This window comes from Bidens hawaiensis, unplaced genomic scaffold, assembly GCF_021521415.1.
Source record: "Bidens hawaiensis isolate Kalapana, Puna unplaced genomic scaffold, B.hawaiensis_p1.1 tig00016190_1, whole genome shotgun sequence".
In the NCBI taxonomy this organism is placed as follows: Eukaryota; Viridiplantae; Streptophyta; class Magnoliopsida; order Asterales; family Asteraceae; genus Bidens; species Bidens hawaiensis.
This window is the reverse complement of record NW_027492474.1, coordinates 338,047-362,817: the sequence shown is the minus strand read 5'-3', so window position 1 is coordinate 362,817 and position 24,771 is coordinate 338,047. Positions and strand designations below refer to the sequence as shown.

Genomic DNA, 24,771 nt, shown 5'->3' with positions numbered 1-24,771 from the left:
TTACAAATGACCCAAGCTCACCAGACTCGACCTGTTACCAGTTCTATACGGTAATTGCGTAACATGTTAACTTTTTAAAACTAAAAAACTATAGCAATACCATACTCAAATTAAAGAGAATAAAATACTTGTTTTCATGATGTAGTTATTTTAAGAAGAATATTAACGTGTTAAAAGATAAGGTCGTTAAAAAGTCGAGATGTAGTTGGTTTTGAATTAGGGGGCATATGTGTAACCATTATCTAAATTTAAAAAAAAATAGTGAAGTTGAGGGACCAAAGTTATAAGTATATTTTAAAGAAGTGAAAAGACTTAATTATCATTAATTTTTATATTTTTGATGCATTGTGTGTTGTACATAAAGAATTGAGTTTGGTACCTCTTAAAATTTAAGAGGTCCCTCACTCATGCTTTATATATATATATATATATATATATATATATATATATATATATTTAAAAAAAGGTAAGTATTTACTTTTGTGGCATACTGAATTGGGCCTTACAATCACTATCTTATATCATATCTTTCTTCTTTAATGGTTGTGCTCCCAGGAGACAGCCTTGCCAAACGACCGGTGTGGCTTCATACCCTGAGACCGATGAGTGAAATAAAACATGAAGCCTTAACTTGATGAATCAATTTCGAGATGTAAGTTTTTCCTATTATAATAGGTTGCGCCATATCCTCCTAAGGAGAAGTTTGGTTTCAAACTCCGGTTTAAATAGGAGGAGTACGTCATGCCAATGTGTCTTGGATGATCCACAACTCATAGTGAGAGAAAGGAAATGAATCATTTTCTTTCTTTTCTTTTCATTTTCACTTCTTTTCTCTTTCAATTTCCTTTCTTTTCCATCAAATTCTTTCTGATATGAAAAGAAATCAAACCCACCCATTTTACTATATTAGTAGGGTGCCTGCGCAATGTAGCGGGGGGCACGCACAACTTTACATTGAACGCATAGTCTATGTCGGTACATACGTCACCTAGTGACAATGCGCATGTAGTCTAAAATTGGACGCGTAACTCATGCAAAGTCAGTTGCGTGTAATTGAAGATTGAACACATGTAATCGGGTGGGAATGCACGTTATCAACATTGAAACATGCTTAACCAACACCACGCGTGTAATTCATGGCGATTAACGGTGTAAAGTGTTGGGTTGAGCGATTAACAATATTGGGTTATGTGCGTTACGTGGTGCTGGACATGTGTTTTTCGGCCCCGGTACATGTAACAACGGTATCTGCGTAACCTGTAACGAAAATCAAAAGGAAAACCTGAAATATACGGTATTTTGAAATAAATCAATTTTTTAAACTAACCCGTTTTGGCCCCAACCCTGTTCCGACTCGACAGCGTCTCTACTCGAATCCGAACCAAATTAACAATTTTTTTGTATCGACTCATTCCGAACCTATTGTACTTTTACAAATGACATGAGCCCGCCCGACTCGATCTGTTACCCAGTTCTAAATGGTAAGCGCGAAACATGCTAATTTTTTAAAACTAAAAAACTATAGCAATATCATACTTAAATTAAAGAGAATAAAATGCTCGTTTTTATGAAGTAATTTTTTTTAAAAAAACATAAACGTGTGAAAAGGTTATGACTGTTACAAAATCGTGGGGTTGTTGGTTATTGATTATGGGGCATATGTGTAACTATTATTAAACTTTATAAAAAAGGTAGTGAAGTTGAGGGACCATAGTTGTAAGTAAATATTGAAAGAATGAAACATAACATTTGTGAGTAAAGACTTAATTACCCTTAATTTTTATATTTTTGATGCATTATGTGTTGTATATAAAACAATGAGTTTGGTACCTCCTAAAATTTAAAATGTCCCTAACTCATGCTTTATATATAGTATAGATATTTTCCTTATTTTTCCTTTTATTTTTTTTCCTTTAATAAAACTCGAGAACAAACATTTCATTATTTTTTCCCTTTGCTTCCATTACACTTTGTCCCCGGGTTCATTTAGGATGGAAAAGAAATGGAATGAAAAGAAAGAAAAAAATATTGTGTTCCAGATGTTTTTTTTAAGAGAAGAATATAAAGGAAATGAAAGAAGTTATGTTCCTAAGTTTCATTATATATGGAGGAAAAGAAAACGAATGAAAGGAAACAAGAAGAAATAAAGAACAAGTTGGAATGAAATGTTTTCTTTTCAATTTGGAAATAAATGGAAAGAAAAACAAATGAAAACAAAAATTTTTCTTTTCTCATTAATGTTTCCCTTACTTTCCATTCTTTTCTCTCATTTAATGAAGCTTGGGAACACAACTTAAGTGAACTTGGACACATAGCGTTAATGAAACTCGGAAACTCAACACTCCACTTCTTTTTCTTCATTTCTTTTTTCTTTCCTTTAATGAGACTTGGGAACACAAAACGCTAGAAAGGAAATCATTTACTTCTAATTCCTTCCAAATTAAATATTTTCTTCCTTTTTTTTCCATAAAAAAAACTCTACACAACCCACTAGTTTTTTCTCTCCTTTTCCCTTTCCCTTTCCCTTTCCCTTTCCCTTTCTTTCTTTCTTTCTTTCTTTCTTTCTTTCTTTCATTAAGTTGAATTCGATATGAAGATAGGGAATGGATTGTGATTGCTCAATGGATATGTAGACCACTGTTTTACTTATCGTACGGAAACCATCCAAACATGTATGTTAACAAATAATAGGTATTCGAATAGCAAAATACAAATTTGGAAACTAATTGTATATTATGTTACAAGCATTTAAATAAAGAAAAATTAAAGAAACAAACACAAGAAGAAGATAAGAAATACTACAGGAAATGTATCTAATATATTGTACGTATATGTATGTGCTCAAAATCATGTTTTGTACGCCTGCAATGGTAAAAATGTATTTGGTTTGACCATGAGCCCATGACTACTAGGACTTTGTCCATTGAGGAGTGAGGTATGATAATATTATGTAGTTTCTTAATAGGTAATTTCATAAGCATGTTGAATCATTACTCTTAATGGTTCAACACTAGATTGCCATACAGTCACTAAGGCAACAATTCTATGTAGTTAAAAGCGCCAAAGGCATGCATCCAGGAGAGAGACAAAACTGCATTGAGTGCAACAAAGTCCAAAGACGCAACGAACTGGTAAAAAGATGACACTAAACCAACCAAAGTAGTTTCAAACTATATTAACTCTGAACCAGTCAAGAACCAACTAAAATTGCATGGACAATACATGTCATACATGTCTCGTGTATGCACCTTTTAAGTCTTAGGCAACAAGCTCACCCTTTGCGCCTCGATCGTTTGAACTGCTATGGGTAGCACCAATGTGCCATAATGAGTATTTGTTTTCGATCAAGCCATAGCCCTACTTGGAGCTTATGACTACATTATACACTTCAGCGAACATATACAACAATATTGTTTCAAATCTTTAGAAATCTGTGTAAGCTGTGAACAATGCTTGCCTCGTGGATCTTAATTAACTTTAGAAGAAAGGATTAGTTGAAAATGCTCAAAAGATAAATTATTATATGCTAGTCGTTCAGGAATGACTCAGTTTCTAATTATGGCCCGTCCCCTTCAATCACGCTTCTCCTTGCTACCTCATTTACCTTATTTGTAGGTGTGAGAGTGAGGTGAGAGAGAGATGGTGAAGCGGGTTGGAAGGCGGCATCACCATCCTTAAGTTCATTTGTGTTCATCTACCTTTGTTCCGTTACGCATAAACGAATAGACACAAAGACTTGTTTGAGTTCGCTTACAGCCCTAACTAGATCAAAACTTTAGCCCGCCACCCAAACGAATAAAAAAACCGTCGTAAAAAGACCACAAAAACAGATATTTCTTTTCTGAGTAAACAGATCTAGCATATAAAAAAAGTTATTGCCATTAAATGCCAGATCACCATTAATGTAAATATGTAATCAACATCTACAGTTGGAAGTAAGGTCTGTCTATACAAAGCCCACAACACCACTTTTTTGAGAAGTAAGAGCTTCCTAATTCACAGACAACAAAAACCCTTCTTCCAACTTTGAAACAACATAAATCTGACATTAAAAATTCATCGGCTAGCCACAAAACATAAAAAAAAAAGGAAAAATAAATAGAAAAAAAAAGATCACAAAAGGCTAGTTTGTGATGCAGCACAACAAAAACAGAAGCAATTAGATGAGCAGAAACCTCAACTGTAACATGAAGCCTATTTACACAACTGATGCTTCATATACCATTGTTTGTATTGTATCAACCTCACAAGCCACTTGTTCCTAGTTAACTTATGCCGCCAAGATTCTACAAAAAAACAACCAATAATATGTTTAATTCTTAATGTCTCATTATTTAGATATTAGAGCATATTAAACATACCTTCGGCTTCACAGATGCTTCTAAGAATTTGTGAAACCGCTGAACTTTTGCTTGCCAAAATGATGACTTTTTGCATACGGAGACCTTTTTTCCTTTTCTTCTCTTGAAGAAATCCTCTGTATCGAGGACGTACGAGATCTGTAATCACTCAACTGATTAGAATGCAGTTAAGATAATAATACATGGAACAATTATTTCATGATACATTTCATCAAGCAAACCAGGCAAGTTCAAACAGAAGATTATAATCCGCCTGGCCAATGAATCTGATAAGTATGGAAATTACTCTCTTTGCAAATCAATCGCGTGATAATGGTAATTTATAACTTAAATGATGGTGTTGCAATAACTCGATAACAGAGCAAGACAACGCCGTACTTGTAGAGAACTGCGGTCGGTTATGATAGTTAAAATTTAGTAGGTAACTGCGGTCGGTTTTAGTAGTGGGCCTAGGCCTGTGTAGCTTCTATCAAACAAAATTGACTTGTTTCTAAAGCTGAGAAATAACCAGTTATTATCACTAAATTTTCTTTAAAAATCCAAAAACAAATCACCCTGACATTGATAAAAGAAGCCTATCTCATTTAAGAGGAAATTCTAACCATCAAAATAAACTGGATTTCCGCAAACTACATAACACAATATGATAATTGTCAAAAGAGTAAGATCCTGGACTATATCACATAATCAGATTCTGGTAAAAGAAGCAAACAATTCAAGTTAAATTAGAGAATCGGAATCCATCATGATTCGCGACTGTCTTTTGTGATCTGTAACTTCTTGAGATTTCTTACCAGATCTGTGATAAAAGCTGATCGATTATAAAACAATTAAACGAAGACGATCTGTTATTAGATCAAATAGATAAAACAAACTATATAACAGTCATAATTTGTTGTGATGAAGACACAATCCTAAAGCCCTATTTATGTAAAGCAATCCAATAATCCTAATTAAAAATCCTAAACTTGTCTCAAATGCATGTAGCTGTGAAAAGAAAAAAATGACAAGTTACGTCTTTAATGGATCAAAATTTGATTAAGTGGCATTTCAAATTTGTAAAATGCTAACATTGATAAATTTATAACATGAGAGTATAAGGTTGGATATAAAGTGATAAAAAACTGTTGAGGTCGTAGTCCAATCACAAATCAGGGACTATAATCAGTAACACAACAAAAAGAAACAAAAATAAACAATAAAACAATTACCTAAACAAAATTAAAGTAACCAATCAGTTAAAAAAAATGAGTTCATAACTGAAAAGGTAAATTTTGTTCTATGTTTGTAATAAATACTTCAGGTGGGCCCAGGGTTCAGATGTACACAAACAATCAGGCCCGCTTAAATTGGGCTTACACTAACAAAACATACAAAGTTGAGCAGCCCGGATCTTCCTGTGACTAATATAACAAAAAGGATTTCACGCAAAATGACAAAGTATGTTGGTTTTTTATGGTACAAGCTTTTAAATAACAAACTATCTCCAACCTTATCTAACAATAAAACCAAAATTGCCTACTAAAAAGGAACTTTAGTATCTCCTAATAAAAACTAATTAATAACTAAAAGTACATCTGGACCATATCAATTCGTCATCATGTTACAATTTAATACTAATATCAATATCAATGATACAAATCTTATTTACAAGGAGGATACCGAAATGACCCAAAATATAAACTGACAAGCATGGTAAAAATTAACGGTAGCCCACATCTTAAGGCTTTTATGGCTATTTTCTAGCCATGTTGGGCACGTTACCCCGACCGACAAACTTGTCCTCGTACTTCTATTAACGTTTTTTCTGTTAAGATACTCTACAATATACCAAATAAGTATAGTGCAAGACCCAATTCTATTGATTGAGAAACCTAAGAGTTAATCTTTTTTCACACCTAAATGCCTATCCATGCACATGATCTCTAGCTTTCTCACCAGAAGGGTTTCACCTCCTTATGTTCACTTTTATTTTAATATGATACTTCTAGTTCAACATTTCACCTACAATGTTTCAACTCACAACTATTTTGAGATAGCAGTTGTTATAGTTGAGGTTATATAACCTCAACTATAGCAACTGTTATCTCAAAATAGTATATAAAATAATTTATCTAAAACAACTTGAAACAAACTTATGACTAGATTTAGTTAGCAGTTCATGCAATTAGTAGTGTTTCACAGCTGAATTCACGAATTAACTACCAGTCTCACTGTAACATTTGGTCTCTCGCACCACCAATACTGTCCATTTTGTCCACAAGGTCACACATCCTAATACTACTCCCACTTCAGCAAGCTTAACAGTGGAGTTCTCTCATCCATAACCAATTAACCATTGCGCCCGCCCAAAACGCCTTGGTGATATACTGATATTAGGGGGCGGGCATTCCTAATGAACTCATCATCTATCTTGCCCACAACCGATGTGGGAGTTGCCTAGGGTGTTGCAACCACACTCCCACTATTTGTCCCTATATGTGTTCACCATTGTTTAAAAATGGTGAACAGGTACCATTGTCTTAAAAACTAGGCCCTACTGGTCAAGTTGAACTTCCACGAAACGTCACCTGCTAAACCTACAAAGCACCAAAGATTTCCACGTTGTTCTTCTACCACTATCCTTATATGTGATCATTCTTTGTTTCCTAAATTTCAAGACTGTTATGTTGTATGAGGACTTGATAAATTATTTATGTTATCATTATACAAAATATCTTTTAGGGTATTATAACCTCAAGAGTAAATTTATCTTACAACAAATGTTTCTTTGTTTCTTACCTATTTTGGGTCGACGATCGATTAGGTATCACAAATTGTGATTCATATGATATGATTGTTCCCTCTTTAGTGTCAATTGATTGCTTCTTCTTTTTTGTTTTTTCTTTCCTTTTTTTTGCTAATTTGAAGAACGATTTGATTTTACATTATCGTCAGTCATAAGATAAGAAGGATTCTTCTATAGCTTCCATTAAGTAACAAGATTGCATAGCTTAGCATGGAAGTAGATTAAAATCAAGACATAGAATACAAGACTTAGATAACTACTAAAACTGAAACAAAGGTGTAAATGTGTAACTATGACCAGCCTATTATAGCACTAAACCTATATTGAATTCAACGATGTTGGATTTCATAGCTAGATATAGACACTTATCAATAAGAAGTAACACTACATTAATCGTTGAATCAACATAAAAGTAATTCGACACATAATCCATGTTGAGATCAAACAAAGATAGTGAACCAAAGGGTTGTGAGCATGTGAGGTGTGCAACATTGAACATTCATATGGCTAGACGGGTATAACTTTAACACGAGAAGCAAATTTATAAGCCCCTAAACACTAATTCATAACAAGGTCGGCCAGGGTCTGTCTTAAGGTAAACAATAAAAGTATTTTCCTATTTTGTGAAGATTTGCACATAATTGTTCTCTATCTGGTAGATCTTCTACAAAATTTAAAAGAAATATACAAGATCTCCGAAGATTCTATTATAATTTTAACAGGCAAGACACCGTGAAACAACAATGAAGGGAAATGCGGTTCCCAAAACGTCAAAGAAACGCGTTGCAAAGTTCCTTGAAAAAAATGACAGGGTTCATGAAGAAGGAAAAAAAGTGAAGTAGAGAAATCCATTTCATCAAATAATAGTTTTATGCCCATGCATGAGATAATCTCTAATTAGAGTTTCCATAATATAAATCATTACTTTGAGTAGTTCAAGATGAGATTGTGTGACATTCTTGTTCAGCAACAACATATAGATAGACGATATATTTAAGGAAAAGGGTGAAAACAAAGTTACAGAGTATTTGCATTTATGAGCTGCACGACATATTACACAAGCAACGGAAAAAAAACTAGCGAGTACCTTTGATGAGCTGCAGGACATCTTATACTCCAATCCATTGACCTTATGAACACCTTCCATGGCAGCTGACATGGCAGAAGATTCATCCAAGCCCAAGTATTGGCTTTTATTTCTACACATGGATTATATATTGATGTAATTAGAAAACATATTTAATGTTTAAATCCTGACAAAACTGAAAATGGTCAGTTAGAAGTGTTAAACCATGTTCCAAGATAAAAAGTTTCTTGTCTTTTATACCTCTGCAACATAATGCCAGATTCCTTTATTCCAGGCACAACAGAGAGAAAATCATTGTACAGATATGCTGCAAACTTAGGATCCACAGAAACCGCAACTTCAGTCTTTTCACTCCCATCATCCATTAGCTGGATAGTTAAACAAGATGGGGCAGATGGCTGCAAAACATAGAAAATAATAAACTAAGAACCCATTCATTTCAAATAAGGAAAAGAATTAACTGAAGCACAAGGCAAGAAAAAGAAAGCTTACACACTGAAATCTGAATTTGTTTTCATCATGAAGGATATTATGTACATTTTCATAGTATACAGAATCAACAAACTTCTCTGACTTTCGAGATTTTTCATACTCGTATAGTTGAAGTAGCTTGTTGTCCACCTCATCTCCTGCTACGTTTTGAAGCTGCATTTATAGAAGAGTTAATCAGAAGTCAGAACCTTTCCCCCAATAGATGGAAGAAATTTCATAAATCCTCAAAACTTACAAATAGCATACACGCATGTGCATACATAAATTCAAAGTGCACATGCGTGCGCGCATATATGTGGGTGCATACCTGTTTCACAAGCTTATAAATTAGCTTATCCAAAGTAAATAGCACATAAGATTGATTTCCAAGAATGGCCCGACAATCATCTTCAAATTTAGCATTATCAGCAGATCCATCAAGTAGATTATATAAAGCACTCATAAATCTGCATAGTACAACAATAATAAAGTGAGGAAAAATACTTGTCATAAATTCCAAGTAATATATATAAAGAGTAATATAAAGAGTGAAATTGAATTACCTTGAATACAAATCAGGTGGAAAAGTGTCCTTAGCAGCTCTCGACTTCGTTTCGGCAGATGCCGAATTAGTTCTAGCAAATAATAGTCTTTCATATAATACCTGACAAACATAAACAGTATTTTTTTAAGATATAAAATAATACCATGAATTGAGAAATAAAACAGACTGAAAAAAAAGAGAGAAATGTGTTCTTACTTGATGAAGCCTAAAAAGCACATAAAAAGATTCGTTTCCATAGAATACGTTACAATCTTTTTTGCCACCGTCATGTAACGGAGAAGCCACGTGTTTTGCAAGTGGTTTTGCAGTAAGCAACAAATGATCTGAAGATAGCGATGAGGTGGCATCTCCACCACCAAAGTTTGCACCTTCTACACCCTCAGCCTCACCTTCACTTTCTGCCTTATCATCATGGTCTCCATCTTCTTCTTCGTGTTCTTCTCTTGACATATCATCAGCAGCAGACTCACTTCCTGACACATCATCACCACCTTCTGGAACATTCCCACTATCCTCATCATCAGCATCTGGGTAAATCTCTACACTATGCTTTGCTTTAGCATGTGACCCGTTATTATCTCCATACACACCATAATCAACATCATCGTCGTCACCATTTGGTGATAACTCTCCCTCTTCTTTCTCAAATTTAGCAAAACTTCCATTTGCCGCGTGCTGTAAAACAGAAAAGATGCATAAGATATTCAGATATGAGAGAAATGGAAAAGTGAAACGAGTAACAAAAGAAATTAAAAATTAAGTAAAACCTGTGATGAAGGAGCTTCATTTTTGTTTGACTTCACTTCATGACCATCCTTATGAACATTATTTGGTTTAGAAAGAATGGTATCCTTTACAGCACATGTGTTCTTAGATCCATCTTCTTTAGGCAAAATACCACCATTTACCACCTTGCTTAAATCTACTCTTTTTGGTGAAATACTATCACCTCCTTGTTTAACAGTCAAGTTGCCATTATCACTAACCGGACTTCCATCTATCCCACCTTCATTTTTGGTGGGACCACGTGTAGATGTCTCGACATCTTCAATGTTATCAGAATTATTGGGCCGAGAAGGTACACCAAGAAATGACTCCAAGAATGTAGTCCAAAGTTCCATCACTTTGTTTAGTTGTTCATCTGTTGCGCAAATCTCTTCACATGAAAACTTAATAACTTTAAATAAGTCTTCATGAATGTCCTTGTCAGCAAACTCAAACTCAAGATTTGGCACGACAGAGTGTCGGTTTCCAGCAGCAATACTAAGGAGCACCTCATCATCCTTCTGATTCTTTTCCTTTATTTCTTTGATCTCTGTCACTAAGCCTAAACATACAGATAGCAAAAAAATGGTCTTTAATAAGAAAAAAAACCCGCCAATTTTACAATAAGTAAATGTCAAACGTTCACTTACATTTCATGCTCAAATTCTTTGAATCTTGTTGCTTGAAATAGAAACTCCGGTGATCAAGTGATTTGTAATGATTCTTTGCATAAACATCAGCCCAAACCTTGTTAAAATCTGATCTACATTTTGACCATTCCTCTTGTTTCTGTTTTAGGCGAACTAATATTATAGGCAGCGACATAGACGGGTTTTTACGCAGTGTGTCCATCACTTCAAGACCATGATCTCCATATAAACGTTCAATGCACCGTAAATTCAAAGCTACAAGTATTGATAACCAAAAAAAACAATATCAGAACGAAAATACATAACTGAACTGCAAGTATTCATAATAAAGATAAACAATTTAATTACCAGTGAAGTGGTCTTCCATACGAATGGGACCGTCTGAACTAATAGAGCAGTTGTTGATGTTGTTTAGTAGTTCCTCAGCATGTTTAATAGTTGAACTCACAGACTCTAACAGCATGTCTAGCTCAAACCTAGAAAAACATGATTAAGAAATGTAGTTATTTAAATTTAAGTATATATATGTTTCTAGATATTTAAGACTGTTAATATAATAAACAACCTGTCATCTTCACATCTAAAAAGGCTCTCTTCATACTGGTTTCTACGCATATGCTTGAATGAATAATCCTCGCTACCAGAAGTCACAGACACCCAAAGATCATTCAGCACTTGAGTACCAAGGTCTGATCTTTGACTTACTGATGGAATTGGGTACTACAGATGACAAGATACCAAAAATATAAAGTGTCAAAACATTAAAGTAAGTTACTTTATAACAGTAAAAAAAGGTCAAAGGACGTAAATGACTTACATCATCAGGAAGAAGTCTATAACTTGGAGTGCATCTTTGACAATCAGAGAGGTCAAGTTCTTGTATAGATTTCCCCCAATACTTCTCTTTGTACCTGTCCTTCTCTTTATTAGCTTCAATGTCCCGCCTACTTTCACGTTCTTTCTCTTCTGCTCTTGTAGACTTAGAAACATTCCATATAGATTCTGCAACGAAGGAAATGTGAAAAAGCTATTTAAATTACATTACTTTGCAAAAAATAGAAAGCAAAAGAAGTAGCAGACTAGCAGCGCATACTTTTATCCATAACTCCAGCTAGGAACCCATCTGCAAACAATATACATTAGTGAGAATAAAAATGAGTTCTCAAAAGAGAAAAACGATAACAAAAAATAGCCAAAAAGCCACCTATATTTTCGCAACGTTCTAAAAATGCATTGAACCCTTCCATAAGATCCGTGTGTTTCCCAAGTAAATCAGCTACCTGAAAAAAAATGTATATCAGCTTTAAATTGGCTAATCTAAAAAACAAAACAAGAAAAAGGTTAGCACATGCTACTTAGCTTACCAAGCTCTGTAATTCCTTCCTTGTGATTATTTCTGTGCTGTATATATGAAGGCATTTCAAAAATGCTTGATAATCTTCTGAACTGCTAAGCCTACTCTTCACATTCTCACAGAAAGTAAATTCATGGCTGTGCAGACCTATGAAGTACAAATGACATAACATCAGATAACTTTAAAGATATAAATTGAATTCAGTATGACTAAGTTGAGTACTTGAGTGTAAGCAACTTCCATACTCTTTAAATCTCAAGAACCAAAATAACAGTATTGATAAATTTCAGGGTCACTCAGAAACATGTAACAACTCATAGAAAGAAAGCATATTTACGGGATCAGCAGCTGAAAAGACAAAGGTTTTACTCACTTTTGATAGCATCTTTATCATCATACGGGGCTGAACCTGAATGTACTCCAAAATCTTCAACTTTACGTGCAGATTTGCGCTTTTCAAGACGATCCCTGTTGCTATCAAGATCAGGATCTTTATAATCCTGATCATTATTTCTCCTATCCTTTTCAGCACGCTTCCTCTGCTCCTTGTGAAGTTTCGTCATTGTTTTATCGTCCATATCAGAACCATCAACGCCCAGGTCCCGTTCAGCATTCATCCTGTCTCTCTTGCCTCGTTGCTAATACAAAAGGAAAATTAATCCATCTGAATAATACAAAAAAGCATAATAAAAGGTTAATAGCTAGCCATAATACCTTATCATGATGGCCCGGTCTAGTGGAGACCACCGTTGAACTCCGTTCATCATATCGCTGATATGATTGACGTAATGAAGCACGGTGTGCAGACGCAGCAGCCGAAGCATCTGGCAGAAATCTTGTGAAGTCATCAAGAAGATCGGGATGATCAACAAAAAGTGAAGCAACCTGAAGCAGTGAAATCAAATGTAACGTTATATAATATATATACAATCAAAAACATTTTTATATATTTTTACAAATATTCACCTCGCTGTAAACTTCAGTAACACCCTTGTGTTCCTTTCTGTACATGTTCAAGATGTCCAAAAATGATTTGTAAACTTGATCATCGTTATGAAAGCGTTTCTGCAACCAGAAAAGGTAGAACAATTATAGTCATTTATATCAAAACTTTAAAAATAATCGTGTTCTATCACCAGATAAAAAAAACAGCTCACCTTTATTTTGTTTACAAAACTTATAGCCTCTTCAAACTCCACAGTTCTCTTTGGTGGAGCCTCGTCATCCTCAATGACAGTTATTTCATAACCCTTGGGCAAAAAAGTATTAAACCCAAAAATTAAATTATTGAGACCTTTAAACAACTCTTTCACCCTTGCTATGACACCAGCAGTATCAATTCTGCATCAGAAAGTGTTCTCAATTAGGTCAAACTAAAGTCAATATAGCAGCAATCCTTCCAACATAATATTATTTACCTTTGAGCTTTAAAATCTTTCATCACATCAAGAAACATGTCATATTTCTCTCGCTGGTCTTGAAACATGTTTTTGACCTCCTTCAAATAAGTCAAAGCGTCGTTGGTTGTCAGTGTCTGTGCACTGCTACCGCCACTGACGCCACCACCACCAACTCCCCCGGCTACAGCCGCCCCTGCCCTGCCTGCTGCTTCACCACCTCCTCCCGGGGCTTGTGGTTGGCCATATCTTCAATTTAAAGAACAAAAGTTGAGCGTTTAATAGTTCAGCATTTGATAAATGTGTTATAAATTATAAACTGCATATCCATTTGAGCAATATGGTGATATAAATGTGTTCTAGAATCATTTTAATTGTGGGCCCTTGTGTAATTTCCCGGAGTTTGTTTCAAATTAAGTGATGTTTTACGCCATGCATATTTAGGGTTTTATTTCTCCTTTCCTAATAAGATCTGGTCAAACTCCCCATCGGAAGCATACATTAAAATAAATGATTTCAATATATTTTTGCCTATTCCATCTAACCCTAAAAGGCAGCAAAAAAATAACCTACTAGGTCTGCGAAGTTTACAATAATAATGGCCGTGCTTTTGACCACAAATTCAATTAAATCGTGCAATTTAATTTCACAAAAGCAAAAACGCGTAACTTCACCATCCATCAATTTTGAAACTAAACCCTAGAAAAATTCAATCAAATTCAACATGACAAGCAACAATAATTATAAACACAAAAATAATTCCTTGTAACACAAACAGATAAAAAAATAAAAACTAATCCTACCTCAAATCAACATATGTAACACATAACCAGAGCACAAAAATAAAAATACAAAAATAATAAAACAATTAATTATATTTTCCTGACATCATAAAACAATTTCAAAACTAAACCCTGATTAATTTCAATCAGATTCAGTATCACAAGCATTTATTAAAAAAATACAAAAATAAGTCCTTGAAACACAAACATAGTTGTCAATAGCGAATAGCGGTAAATAGCGACGGGTCACCTATATGCTACATAGCGAATAGCGGTAAATAGCGACCGCTATTTCACATTTAGCGATAAAGGAGTAGAAAATTTTTAAGCAAATAATTAGGCTTTATATTCACAAAATAAGCTTTTACGGTGGAACTTGTGGTAGGTGCAGCTGTTTGGTCGATAAACAAGCCTTAAAAATAGGTTTCTACAATTTTTTATATTAAAAAATAAAATAAAAATAAAAAGGAACCCTAAATACCGCTATAATCACACTAAATGACCGACATTTAGTATATAGCGGCCTATAGCCGCATCGCTACATAGCGCACTATAGCGCCCGCTATCACTGCTATTGACAACTATGAACACAAATAAATAAACTTTAAATTTTTTAAACCTAACTCCACCTCAAATCAGAATACATAAAGTCATAAACACATAATCATAGCACAAAATAAAAAACAGAAAAATAATTAAACAATTATCCTAATTAATTTCAATCAGATTCAACACCACAAGTAACAATTACCAAAAACACAAAAACAATTCCTTGAAACACAAATAAATAAATTTTAAAAAAAAGGGACAACCCTACCTCAAATCAACACACATAAATATACAATCAGAGCACAAAATTAATAATGCAGAAATAACATAACAATTTATTATAATTTCCAGACATCATATAACAAATTTCAAAACCAAACCCTAATTAGGCTGTCCTCAATCAGATTCAACACCACAAATAATAGTAATAAAAAACACAAGAATAAATAAAACAAGTAAAAATATTTTCTTAACATCATCTATCAATTTCAAAACTAAACCCTAATTAATCTCAATCAGATTCAATATCAAAAGCAATTATTAGAAAACAAATAAAAAAATAACTCCTTGCAACACAAACAAGACAATCAAAGCACATAATGAAGCAATAACTTACGATTCTCCTCGTGAAGAAGCAAATGGCCGCTTGAATTGAGAATTAACAAACGCATCGTCTCGTAATCGTTTCATCCCTTCACAACACAACAAGTTTGACGTCCAATTGAATGCACAGAGACTAAATAATATAATAATATTAATAATAAATGAGGCGAACCTGCACAGGATGAAATTGACGCAGATCTAAACACGCAGCAGAATGAGTGAGTTTGGATCGAAGGAATGAATGATTATTATTATTAGTTTGTTGAGCATAAATTAACGAAGAAGAGAAGCGGTAGAAACAGAAGAACGAATAGAGGTGAAGAAATAATAATATTATTATTGTTATTATTTGTATTGAGCGAGTGATAATAATAATAATAATAATAATAATAATAATAATAATAATCTGAGTGAATTACGTGATGATGATATTGATGATCCCATGTGTTTGGGCTTTAGACACTTTTAACACTTTGCAAAGTTTATGTGTTTGGGCCTGTTTTCGAACTCGGATGAAAGTAAGAGTAGATGGGCCACACCGACCAGCTATAAATTAAATTAGTCAGGCTGACGCCAATTCGGTTGGTGCGGTATATCCGAGAAAGTAAATGTAAAGAATAGTGTTGGCACTCATATGGTTTATGATAAGAAAAAACATATTTAAAATGGCGGGTGATCGGTTCGTAAAATCCGTGTGACGCAACTGCAAGTCGACACTAATTCGGATGGTATCGGCATCAAATCGTGAACCCGGATTAGCAAGCCGAAAATAATAACATAAAAAGAATTGGTGTGGCATAACCATGTTTTGCCATGTGGTCCAATCATGTTGTAACATTCCATTTTACGAGCAATAATAATAATAATAATGAAATAAATAAAAGATTATTTATTTAAGTTGTTAAAAGAAATGGACCATGGACTTAGGTATGGGCTTAGGAGAGATGGTGGGATTAAGGAGAATGTAAGGGTATAAATACCCATGTCCATACACTAATGGACCATTCTGTACACTCTTTCACCATTATCAACACACACAAATACTCTTTTTGAAGATTCAAGAACCAATATATTTTATTATCATCTCTAGCAAGAAACAACATTCAAGAAACAAGATTAAGCATATGTTCATTTTCATTCTCATTCAACCGGATCTAGATCTAGAAGACAAAAGGTTAGCCGTGATCAGTCAAGGAAGGGAAATACTAATTCAGAACGTTTAAGGATCCATGTGAGTTTCTAAGCCCTTTTTTTCCTTTAAAACGTTTTGGGGTTGTATGCATGCTCGTAGGAAGAAAGATTGATATACTTCACTTCAATTTTATGAAGTATTTTTATGTTATGCTATATAAATATTATGTATATATATATTGAATGTATGGACAAACAAGTTTGTCGGTGCGTGAACAAATCTTCAGATTTTTCACGTGTCGTGAAAGAAAGTGTGTAAGTTTAATGTATGCTAGTGGGTACATGTTTGTTAGTATAGTGTTCCTTGTAAGGATAATACACATTGTTCATTTTATGGATAATATATAGAGTACCTTGTATGGATAATAAATATTGTGCCTTCTATGGATAATGCACGTTGTTCCTTATATGGATAATACACATTGTTCCTTCTATGGATAATATATAGTGTTCATTCTATGGATAATACACAGTATTCTTTAGTTCTTGGTTCCTTATATTGATAATAGTAAATGCTCTTTTAATAGATATTATGTAACGTTCCTTCTATGGATATTTATAAAAGTTGTTTAAGTGCAAAGAATAAAGCTAGTACTTACTCAACGTGTAGCTGCCTTTTAGTATGCATGTACTGTTGATGATGTGGCAAGCTTGAGGTGCATATGAGGCTATCCATATTGAAGATTAGTTATAGAATGAAGTTAAATGTAAAAGTTTTATTTTCCGCTGCAAATTGTATATGCTTCCGTTGTAACAAACTGAGTTTATGAGTAAATCCAATGTCCAATGTAGGGCATCGGGACCAGGGCCTTACACATGTTATTTGCAATACCAAACCATGACTATTTATCTTTAATTTAATATATCATATTATATTACATTACATTATATTATATTTATCGTATTATATTATATCATATCATACATAAATTATATCGTATCATATTACATTACATTATGTTATATTACATTAACCATAAAGTAGTTATGAGATAATGCCTCCCCCCTCCCTCCATTCACACTTTTACCAATAAATTTTGGTTTAATTTGATTGTTCATAAGTGGGTTACGGTAGGGATGGGCAAAATCGGTTCTGGTACCGGTACCGATTTGGTACCGTTCGGTACCAAATCGGTACCGGTACCATAACCGATTTGGTACCGTCGGTACCAAAGTTTTAAGTTTCGGTACCTATATGGTATAGGTACCGGTACCGGTACGGTACGGGACCGGTATTTCCCTAATTTTTACTGTCCCGGTCCTGTACCGGTACCGAACCGAATATTTCGGTACCGGTACCGAACTGAATATTTCGGTACCGGTACCAAGAATCTGCAATTTTCGGGACTGGGATTTGTGGGACCGGTACGGTCCTGGTCTCATCCCTAGATTACGGAGCTCTTTGACTGGTTTAAGTGTGTTTTTTTTTCTTTTGGTATATAGCTTACAATTTCAATGTACGGCCTTCTAATGCATTCTATAATATATATAAACGAAAACATAAAAATCCTACGAGTCGCGATGTGGCCGCTCCCCCCTTTTTTAAAGTCACCAGATTTGCTTGATTTTTAAATGGAGTCTTCTCATGCATTTGACCCGAATTCACGGGTATGGGTCTTACCAAACCCAGATATTCCTTAAACTGGTTATAACATCTCATTAAATTAAAAAGTATTTTCACCAAATTATTGATGTGAAAATCCTATAAAATAAGATATACTAAAAATTATTATATGATTTTTTTAAAATATTATTTATAATTAAAAAATAATTTTATAGTAAAAAAATAAACGGTTCTTGGGTCTTACCAAACCTAGATAATTTTTAAACCGGATTATAACATCTTAGTTATTTTATGAAACCTTTTTATTATTAAACTTTAAGTATATTAAAAATTTCATTACAATAAATAAAATTAAACCAAAAAAATATATAAATATTAAAAACGAGTTATGTAAAACAGCCCCCATAATACGGGGGATAAAAATTTATATTTTATTTCCTTATTTAATTTTAAAGAACTTTATACAAAATATATTTATTTAACTATTGTTATTATAATTATTAGTATATTATATTAATTCAAATTGTATGAATAGCGAGTTAACACACTGCAACGCGCGTTCATGATTCTACATTTTTATGTATATTTTTTGTTCGGTTTAATGGTTCTATGTTGGCACGTTTATTTGTCAGTTTGAATGTGTTATCCCTTATTGTACCACAGATGGTTGAAAAAAAAAACACATTTCTTAACATTGATTTAATGTTTATTGAATTCAACTCTTGTTTTACTCGTCGCAACAAATGATGTTGTTTTCCCAATGAAACACGTGAAGTCCTATTTGCGTGATCAAATTAAGAATTTGTGAGATATAGCATCTATTATGTTGAAAAAGACTAGCTTTTTAATTTTTTTTAGATGATCTTTTTAATTTTTTTTAGATGATGTAATAATTTAAAAAAGTGAATATATGTAAAGAGGAATGCAGAATATTGTATTTGCATCCATGACTATTGGCATGCTTTTGTTAAGCTTTATTTTTAAAATTTTAATTTGGTTTTATCTTTTTTATAATATGACTCGATCCGACTCGAACCATTTCTTTTATACAAGCAAATGTGTTTTAGGGACTTTGTTCTACGGTATTTTTAATGCTAAACGATGTATTATTCTAATATTTTATTTAAATTATTATCTTTTCCCATAATTCATCATTGTTATCACTATTTTTATTTATCTACTTATTATAACTATTGACTATTGTTATTATTATTATTGTTGTTGTTATTGTCTATTTATTTATTGTATTCCTTGTCACACCACAACCTAAAGCGGAAATGTCAGGACGTAAGCTTTAATTCACAGCTCACAAGGTACTATTATGCAATATTAAATGTGACAATGTCTATTTATTTAATTTAACAACAAATAACTTACAAGTACATTAGGTACAAAGAAATTACAAAATAGAATCAGACAATCCCATGCATGTGTTTGAATCCTAAAAGTCTTTATTAAGTTTTCTTCACCAAGCTTGCAATCAATTCAATCTAAAACCTGCATATGTGTATAAAATAGATATATTTTGTCAACACTAGGTTGAGTGAGTAAAACATCAGTTAGTTGAATACAATATAATATAAAAAGAACCAAACAATCCATTGTTAGATAATCAATTAAAGCTAATAAGAAAGTAAGGGTGTCGGTAGACGCGAGGCCAGATGAACTGGGTGATGGCTACTAGCATAGTCGTATGATCATACTAATAATGTGAATATGTTGGACCTCTCCGAATGCATTCAAGCAAGTAAACAAATAGCAAGTTAAGCAAGTAATCGATATACACACAAGGATCGATGGTGCATTAGTGAGAATAATAGATAATAGATATATATTGTACGATATGCATATGTCCCCAAAAAGATTTAAAAATGAGTAAAAGGGGGAATGTGCTACTCGCCTAATTAGATGAACAAGATTACAAGTGATGCTGATAGATTGTTAACCCTTCGGAATTTACTGTCAATGATTCATAGTTAAATAATATAATATTAATTAATTGCAAGTTATATAATACATATAAAGGATTTTGGGGTTCCAATTGATTTAATTTTGGTTGTGATTAGAACGTTCTTGATTGAACGATTGATCTTTACGGTTATTGCAAAGATTAATATTATTGATTATCATATATTTATAAAATGATTATTATTATTATTATTATTATTAAAATATCATCAAACTATACTTGTTAGAATAAGTAAACTAACAATCTAAATAAATAAATTTAATATAAATGTTTAGATAAATATATAGTTAAATATATAAAATAAAATAAATTAATTTAAGTAAATACATAATATATGTTATACTTATAATAAAACAAATATAAATCAATTAAATAGATAAATAAATCATAATATGCATTATAATAATATATATAAATAAATATGTATTTCGAACTGATCACGAAAATTAGTAGTAAAATTTATAAAACGTTTAAATACGTTTTAATTTATCCAATATATTTTTGTTAAAAAGGAAATACATAAATATTATATGTATATATATATATGATTAGGATCGTGTGAGAACTATTTTGAAATTTGGAACTTTGAGAACCATTTTAGATCACAAAAAACACTCTTTTTAGCAAAAAAAATAAATATATTCCATCAGCAGTGCTTGATGAGGTGCTTGCTTGATCAGTGAAGGCCATTCCATCAAAGGTCAGTGGATTCTTTAACTCCTCAAATTGGCCATCCTCCCAATCTGGTTGAGTTGGTTATGCTTTGAGATCGACTCGAAGTTTCCTTTGGATCCACTTCCTTGACCTATTATTGGGACTCTTGGCTTTGAGGAGTAACTTGGAACGTGCCTCTTGTTGGGTCTTTTAGCACCTTCATTATCAGACAAATCTTGATGTCATTCACAGCCATCGGTGGATTTGTGCATTCCCTAGCAAAATGACCTGGTTCGTTGCAGCTGTAACATTGCAGCTTGTCCTTCTCAAACCTAATGTTCTTCCCATCAGCATCATTGAAGCTGTTCTTCCCATATTTTTTCATGAAGTTTGTGGCTCGGTGAACACCCATAGCCATCTGGTACTTGATGTCCATTTTCTTGAGATCCTTCTTGTTGATCTCGGGAAGATCTTCTTGCTCAAATGAAAGAGGAAGCAACTTTCCTTGCAATAACTCCTCGTGGCTTGCCATAAAGTCATGAAACAGAGCCACGTTGGAGTCATCAGGTGAGATGGTTTGAGGTGCAGAGTAAGTTTGATTGCTGGATGATGCTTTGATCCCATGAGCCTTTAAAGCTTGTGCAACTACCTTGTCAACTGCATTTGAAATGAGCTTGAGCTTGATGATGCTTGAGGTACGGGAGAGGACTTGAAAGCAGAATTAGCAGTGTGAGAAGCATGATGAGCTTGACTTATGAATGTTGTGCTTATACCCGATTCAGTAGTTATGCCAGCTTGAGTTAGAGAACTAATGTGATTACCCATCCTTAATTTCTCATCCATTTCAAATGACTTGATAATGGGAGTTAGGTCAGCAAGGGTGGTAATATGAAGATTTGTGGTTCTCTTGATTGTTATCACACTACTGTTCCAGGCATAAGGAAGGGAATTGAGCAACTTGTCATTGATTTCAACTTGATCATACTCAATGCCAACACTTTTGATCTTGGTAATCAAGGTTTCAACTATCTGAATGAGGCTAGCAATTGATTCACCTTGCACATAATTGAACATGTTGAATTCTCCCTTCAACATTCCTTTCCTGCTATTTCTCATCTCCAGATTTCCTTCAAACTTGTTCACTAAGGCATCCCAAAGAGTCTTTGCTGTGGTGTAGTCCCTCAAGGTCAGGGAAATTTCATGTGAGAGACATACACTAAGAGCACCAAAGGCCCTGTCGTCTTTATTAAACATCCTTCTGTCAGTATCATAATAATCAGCAACACGTTTTGGAACATCACCATCAGGGGTGGTAGTTGTAGGCTGATATGGACCTTGCTCAAATAGTTTAAGGAGAAGTTTTGAAATCTCCACTTGAATTCATCAAGGTCACTTTCCCAAGTCATTAGCTTAGGAGGTTTTTTTGTAGTCCCGGCTTCGTTTTCAAACATCACACAACTCCTTACGGCTTCGTTACTAATCTTTGAATTTAGATTGGCCATTGCTCAAACAACTTTAATATCAAACATAAACACAACTGAAAATCACAAATACAAAGTATTCGAAAGGAATGTATTCGAATATAAAGTAATCTAGTGCAAGGTAATTGAATGAACAAGCAGATTCTTTAAAATGATTAAGTATAAAGCAATCGAAAGACTTGATATTCTAATTGAATGAATGAATCTAATTGAATTAGACTGTGTTCGAATCGAATGGACTATTCGAATCGAATGAGGATTTGATTCGATTATAATATTATTCGATTTGAATACAGTCTAGACTCGATTGCCCTGGAGATTCGATTAGAATGTAACCTGGGATTTGATTCGAATGGACCATTCGATTCAAATGGTGATTCGATTCGAATAGTAACTCGATTCGAATACACACTCGAATCGAATGGGATATGTACTTTAGGAAGGTACAATGTGTACTTTCCTGCCACATTTTTCCAAGAAATCCATTTTGGTGAATGTCAGTTCTTTCAACTTTGACCCTTTATGGATCTTCACAAATATCAATTATTCACACTTTCAAACACCACTTTATGAAGTTTTATAACCTCTTTAACCCGATATTGTTGTACTTTTAACACAAATTTTTGAATCTTTGAAGCTTGAACACACTTTTTATGAACTTTTGAACACTTTTCATGAACCTGTAACCCACAAACCTTCTTGAAAATCCGTCTTTAGACACAAACAATACCAAAATCCAAGGTTGTGACCCAAGATCTACAACTAGTAGAGCCCGAAAGCTCTGATACCAATTATAGGTCCCTTGACCAGATCTAACAACACACACAACTATTACTAGTTATCTTGGATCAACCTCTACACTAGTTGGCAGAAACAACTAATTAGGACCGAGATCTCAGATCTTGTTTGATGATTATTGCCGTGAGGGTTGAGAGAGAGAAGAGAGAGTTTTTAAGTTAAAGGATAAGGTTTTGCAAAAGGTTCTATTTGTGTATGAGTTACCCTTATATAGTGTGTGTATTTATGCACATATTTCATTAGAAATAGCCCAATGAGCTTGAGTATACATCGCCTTTGGCCCAAACATACATGAGATAAGTTTAACAAAACATAAACAAAATACATGTTACAAATACAAAAGACTAATGCTAGAAATGGGCCTTACGAAAACACTATTATGCGATTTGTAAAGCAATGAATAGTGGCTCACCCAATCAGATTTTTTACGTCTCACGTGTATTTTAAAATATATAGTGTATAATTATACGCTTCGACTACCCGATGATGATAAAGAGAAAATATTTAATATAATTCAGTTTGTATTTCACGTTTATTTTCATTCGCACGATTTTGATTCCATAACTTCGACGGAATATAACTACACGCTTTGACAATCTGATAGCGATGAAGAGTGAATATACATATTTTCCTTTTATTTTATATTTTTATAGTTAAGTAAAGAAAATTTCTCTTTTCATTGTAAACGACATTCGTATTTGCTTGATTGTAACTTTGACGAAATATAATTACGCACTTCGACTACCTGACAACAATAAGGTGTAGATAATTTTATTTTTATCTTTATTTTTTTGTGTGTGTGTATATATATATATTGCTTATGTTTAGTATTTATAATTTTTAATGTTTTTTATTTATAAATATGTAACGTGGTATATAGGTTTTCAATGCATTGCACAGTGAACACCTCGTATGGTAATTGGTCGGTCTATAGTTATAAAACAACAGTCGTGTTGCACGGGCTAACAACACTAGTTTTATAACACTTATATTTTTTTTATTTTTATCTTGAAAAAATAAATGTTGTATTTCACAGGGTTTGAACCTTACCTCCAGTTTGACACTTTCATCAACTTACCAACCACCAAAGTGAATATGTAAGGCCCAAATGTAATGATTATTTAAAACTTTTTTATATCTTTATATTATTTTCTTATCACTTTTATTATAATAAGGGTTTTCAAATTCTGGTTACTACACTCACATGTCACAACCCACAAGTATACATGTGCGAGCATCCACCTTGACAACCAAATTTTGCAAATTTTATGCATTCTAAAATGTACTGGTGTTGGTTGATCCAGGAATTTTTACTAGGGTGGGCATATGAATTGTGTCAAAAAGAACAAGGGCAACCAACCATGTTAAGGCCCTGAGCGCAATGAATTTTGGGAACATGAGAGGGTAAACTGGTCTTTTCACACAGTCATATTTCTCCATATTATTTTCAAAGTTTAGAGGCGCCTCATCAATCAACAAAAATATATCATTAACTACTATTTATGTTTGTTCTATGATTTGTCCGTAACTAGCAGTAATTAACGGCAGTTACTGAACTAGAATATTAGAACGAGATGGTCAATGATATACAGTTAATTATACATATAAATCCCGTGTTAAGTTTTTACGTTTTAAGATCTTAAGAGTCGGCTTTAGTTCGTATTTCGTTGTCTTTTGTTTATTTGAGTCCTAGGATCGAGTTGTTATAATTATTTTTGTTTTGAGTCGATTGTGTCGTGTTT

At 33.4% G+C, this 24,771-nt stretch overlaps 1 protein-coding gene across 1 annotated transcript; it reads right to left on the bottom strand.

Annotated features, from left to right (window-relative positions):
- Nucleotides 1-3,852: 3,852 nt before the first annotated feature.
- LOC143550884 (paired amphipathic helix protein Sin3-like 2) lies at nt 3,853-15,588 on the bottom strand. The gene is made up of 23 exons (XM_077041447.1): nt 15,545-15,588; nt 15,386-15,461; nt 13,460-13,687; nt 13,199-13,382; nt 13,008-13,106; nt 12,756-12,926; nt 12,415-12,679; nt 12,052-12,188; nt 11,892-11,967; nt 11,781-11,810; nt 11,505-11,689; nt 11,253-11,407; nt 11,036-11,163; nt 10,688-10,942; nt 10,040-10,599; nt 9,468-9,947; nt 9,271-9,371; nt 9,036-9,174; nt 8,729-8,881; nt 8,477-8,634; nt 8,237-8,348; nt 4,362-4,499; nt 3,853-4,286 (listed from the first exon to the last, which is right to left on the bottom strand). The coding sequence occupies exons 2-23, from the start codon at nt 15,457-15,459 to the stop codon at nt 4,266-4,268; spliced, it is 3,849 nt and encodes a 1,282-aa protein (XP_076897562.1). The 5' UTR covers nt 15,460-15,461; nt 15,545-15,588; the 3' UTR covers nt 3,853-4,265.
- Between the last annotated feature and the right edge of the window lie 9,183 nt (nt 15,589-24,771).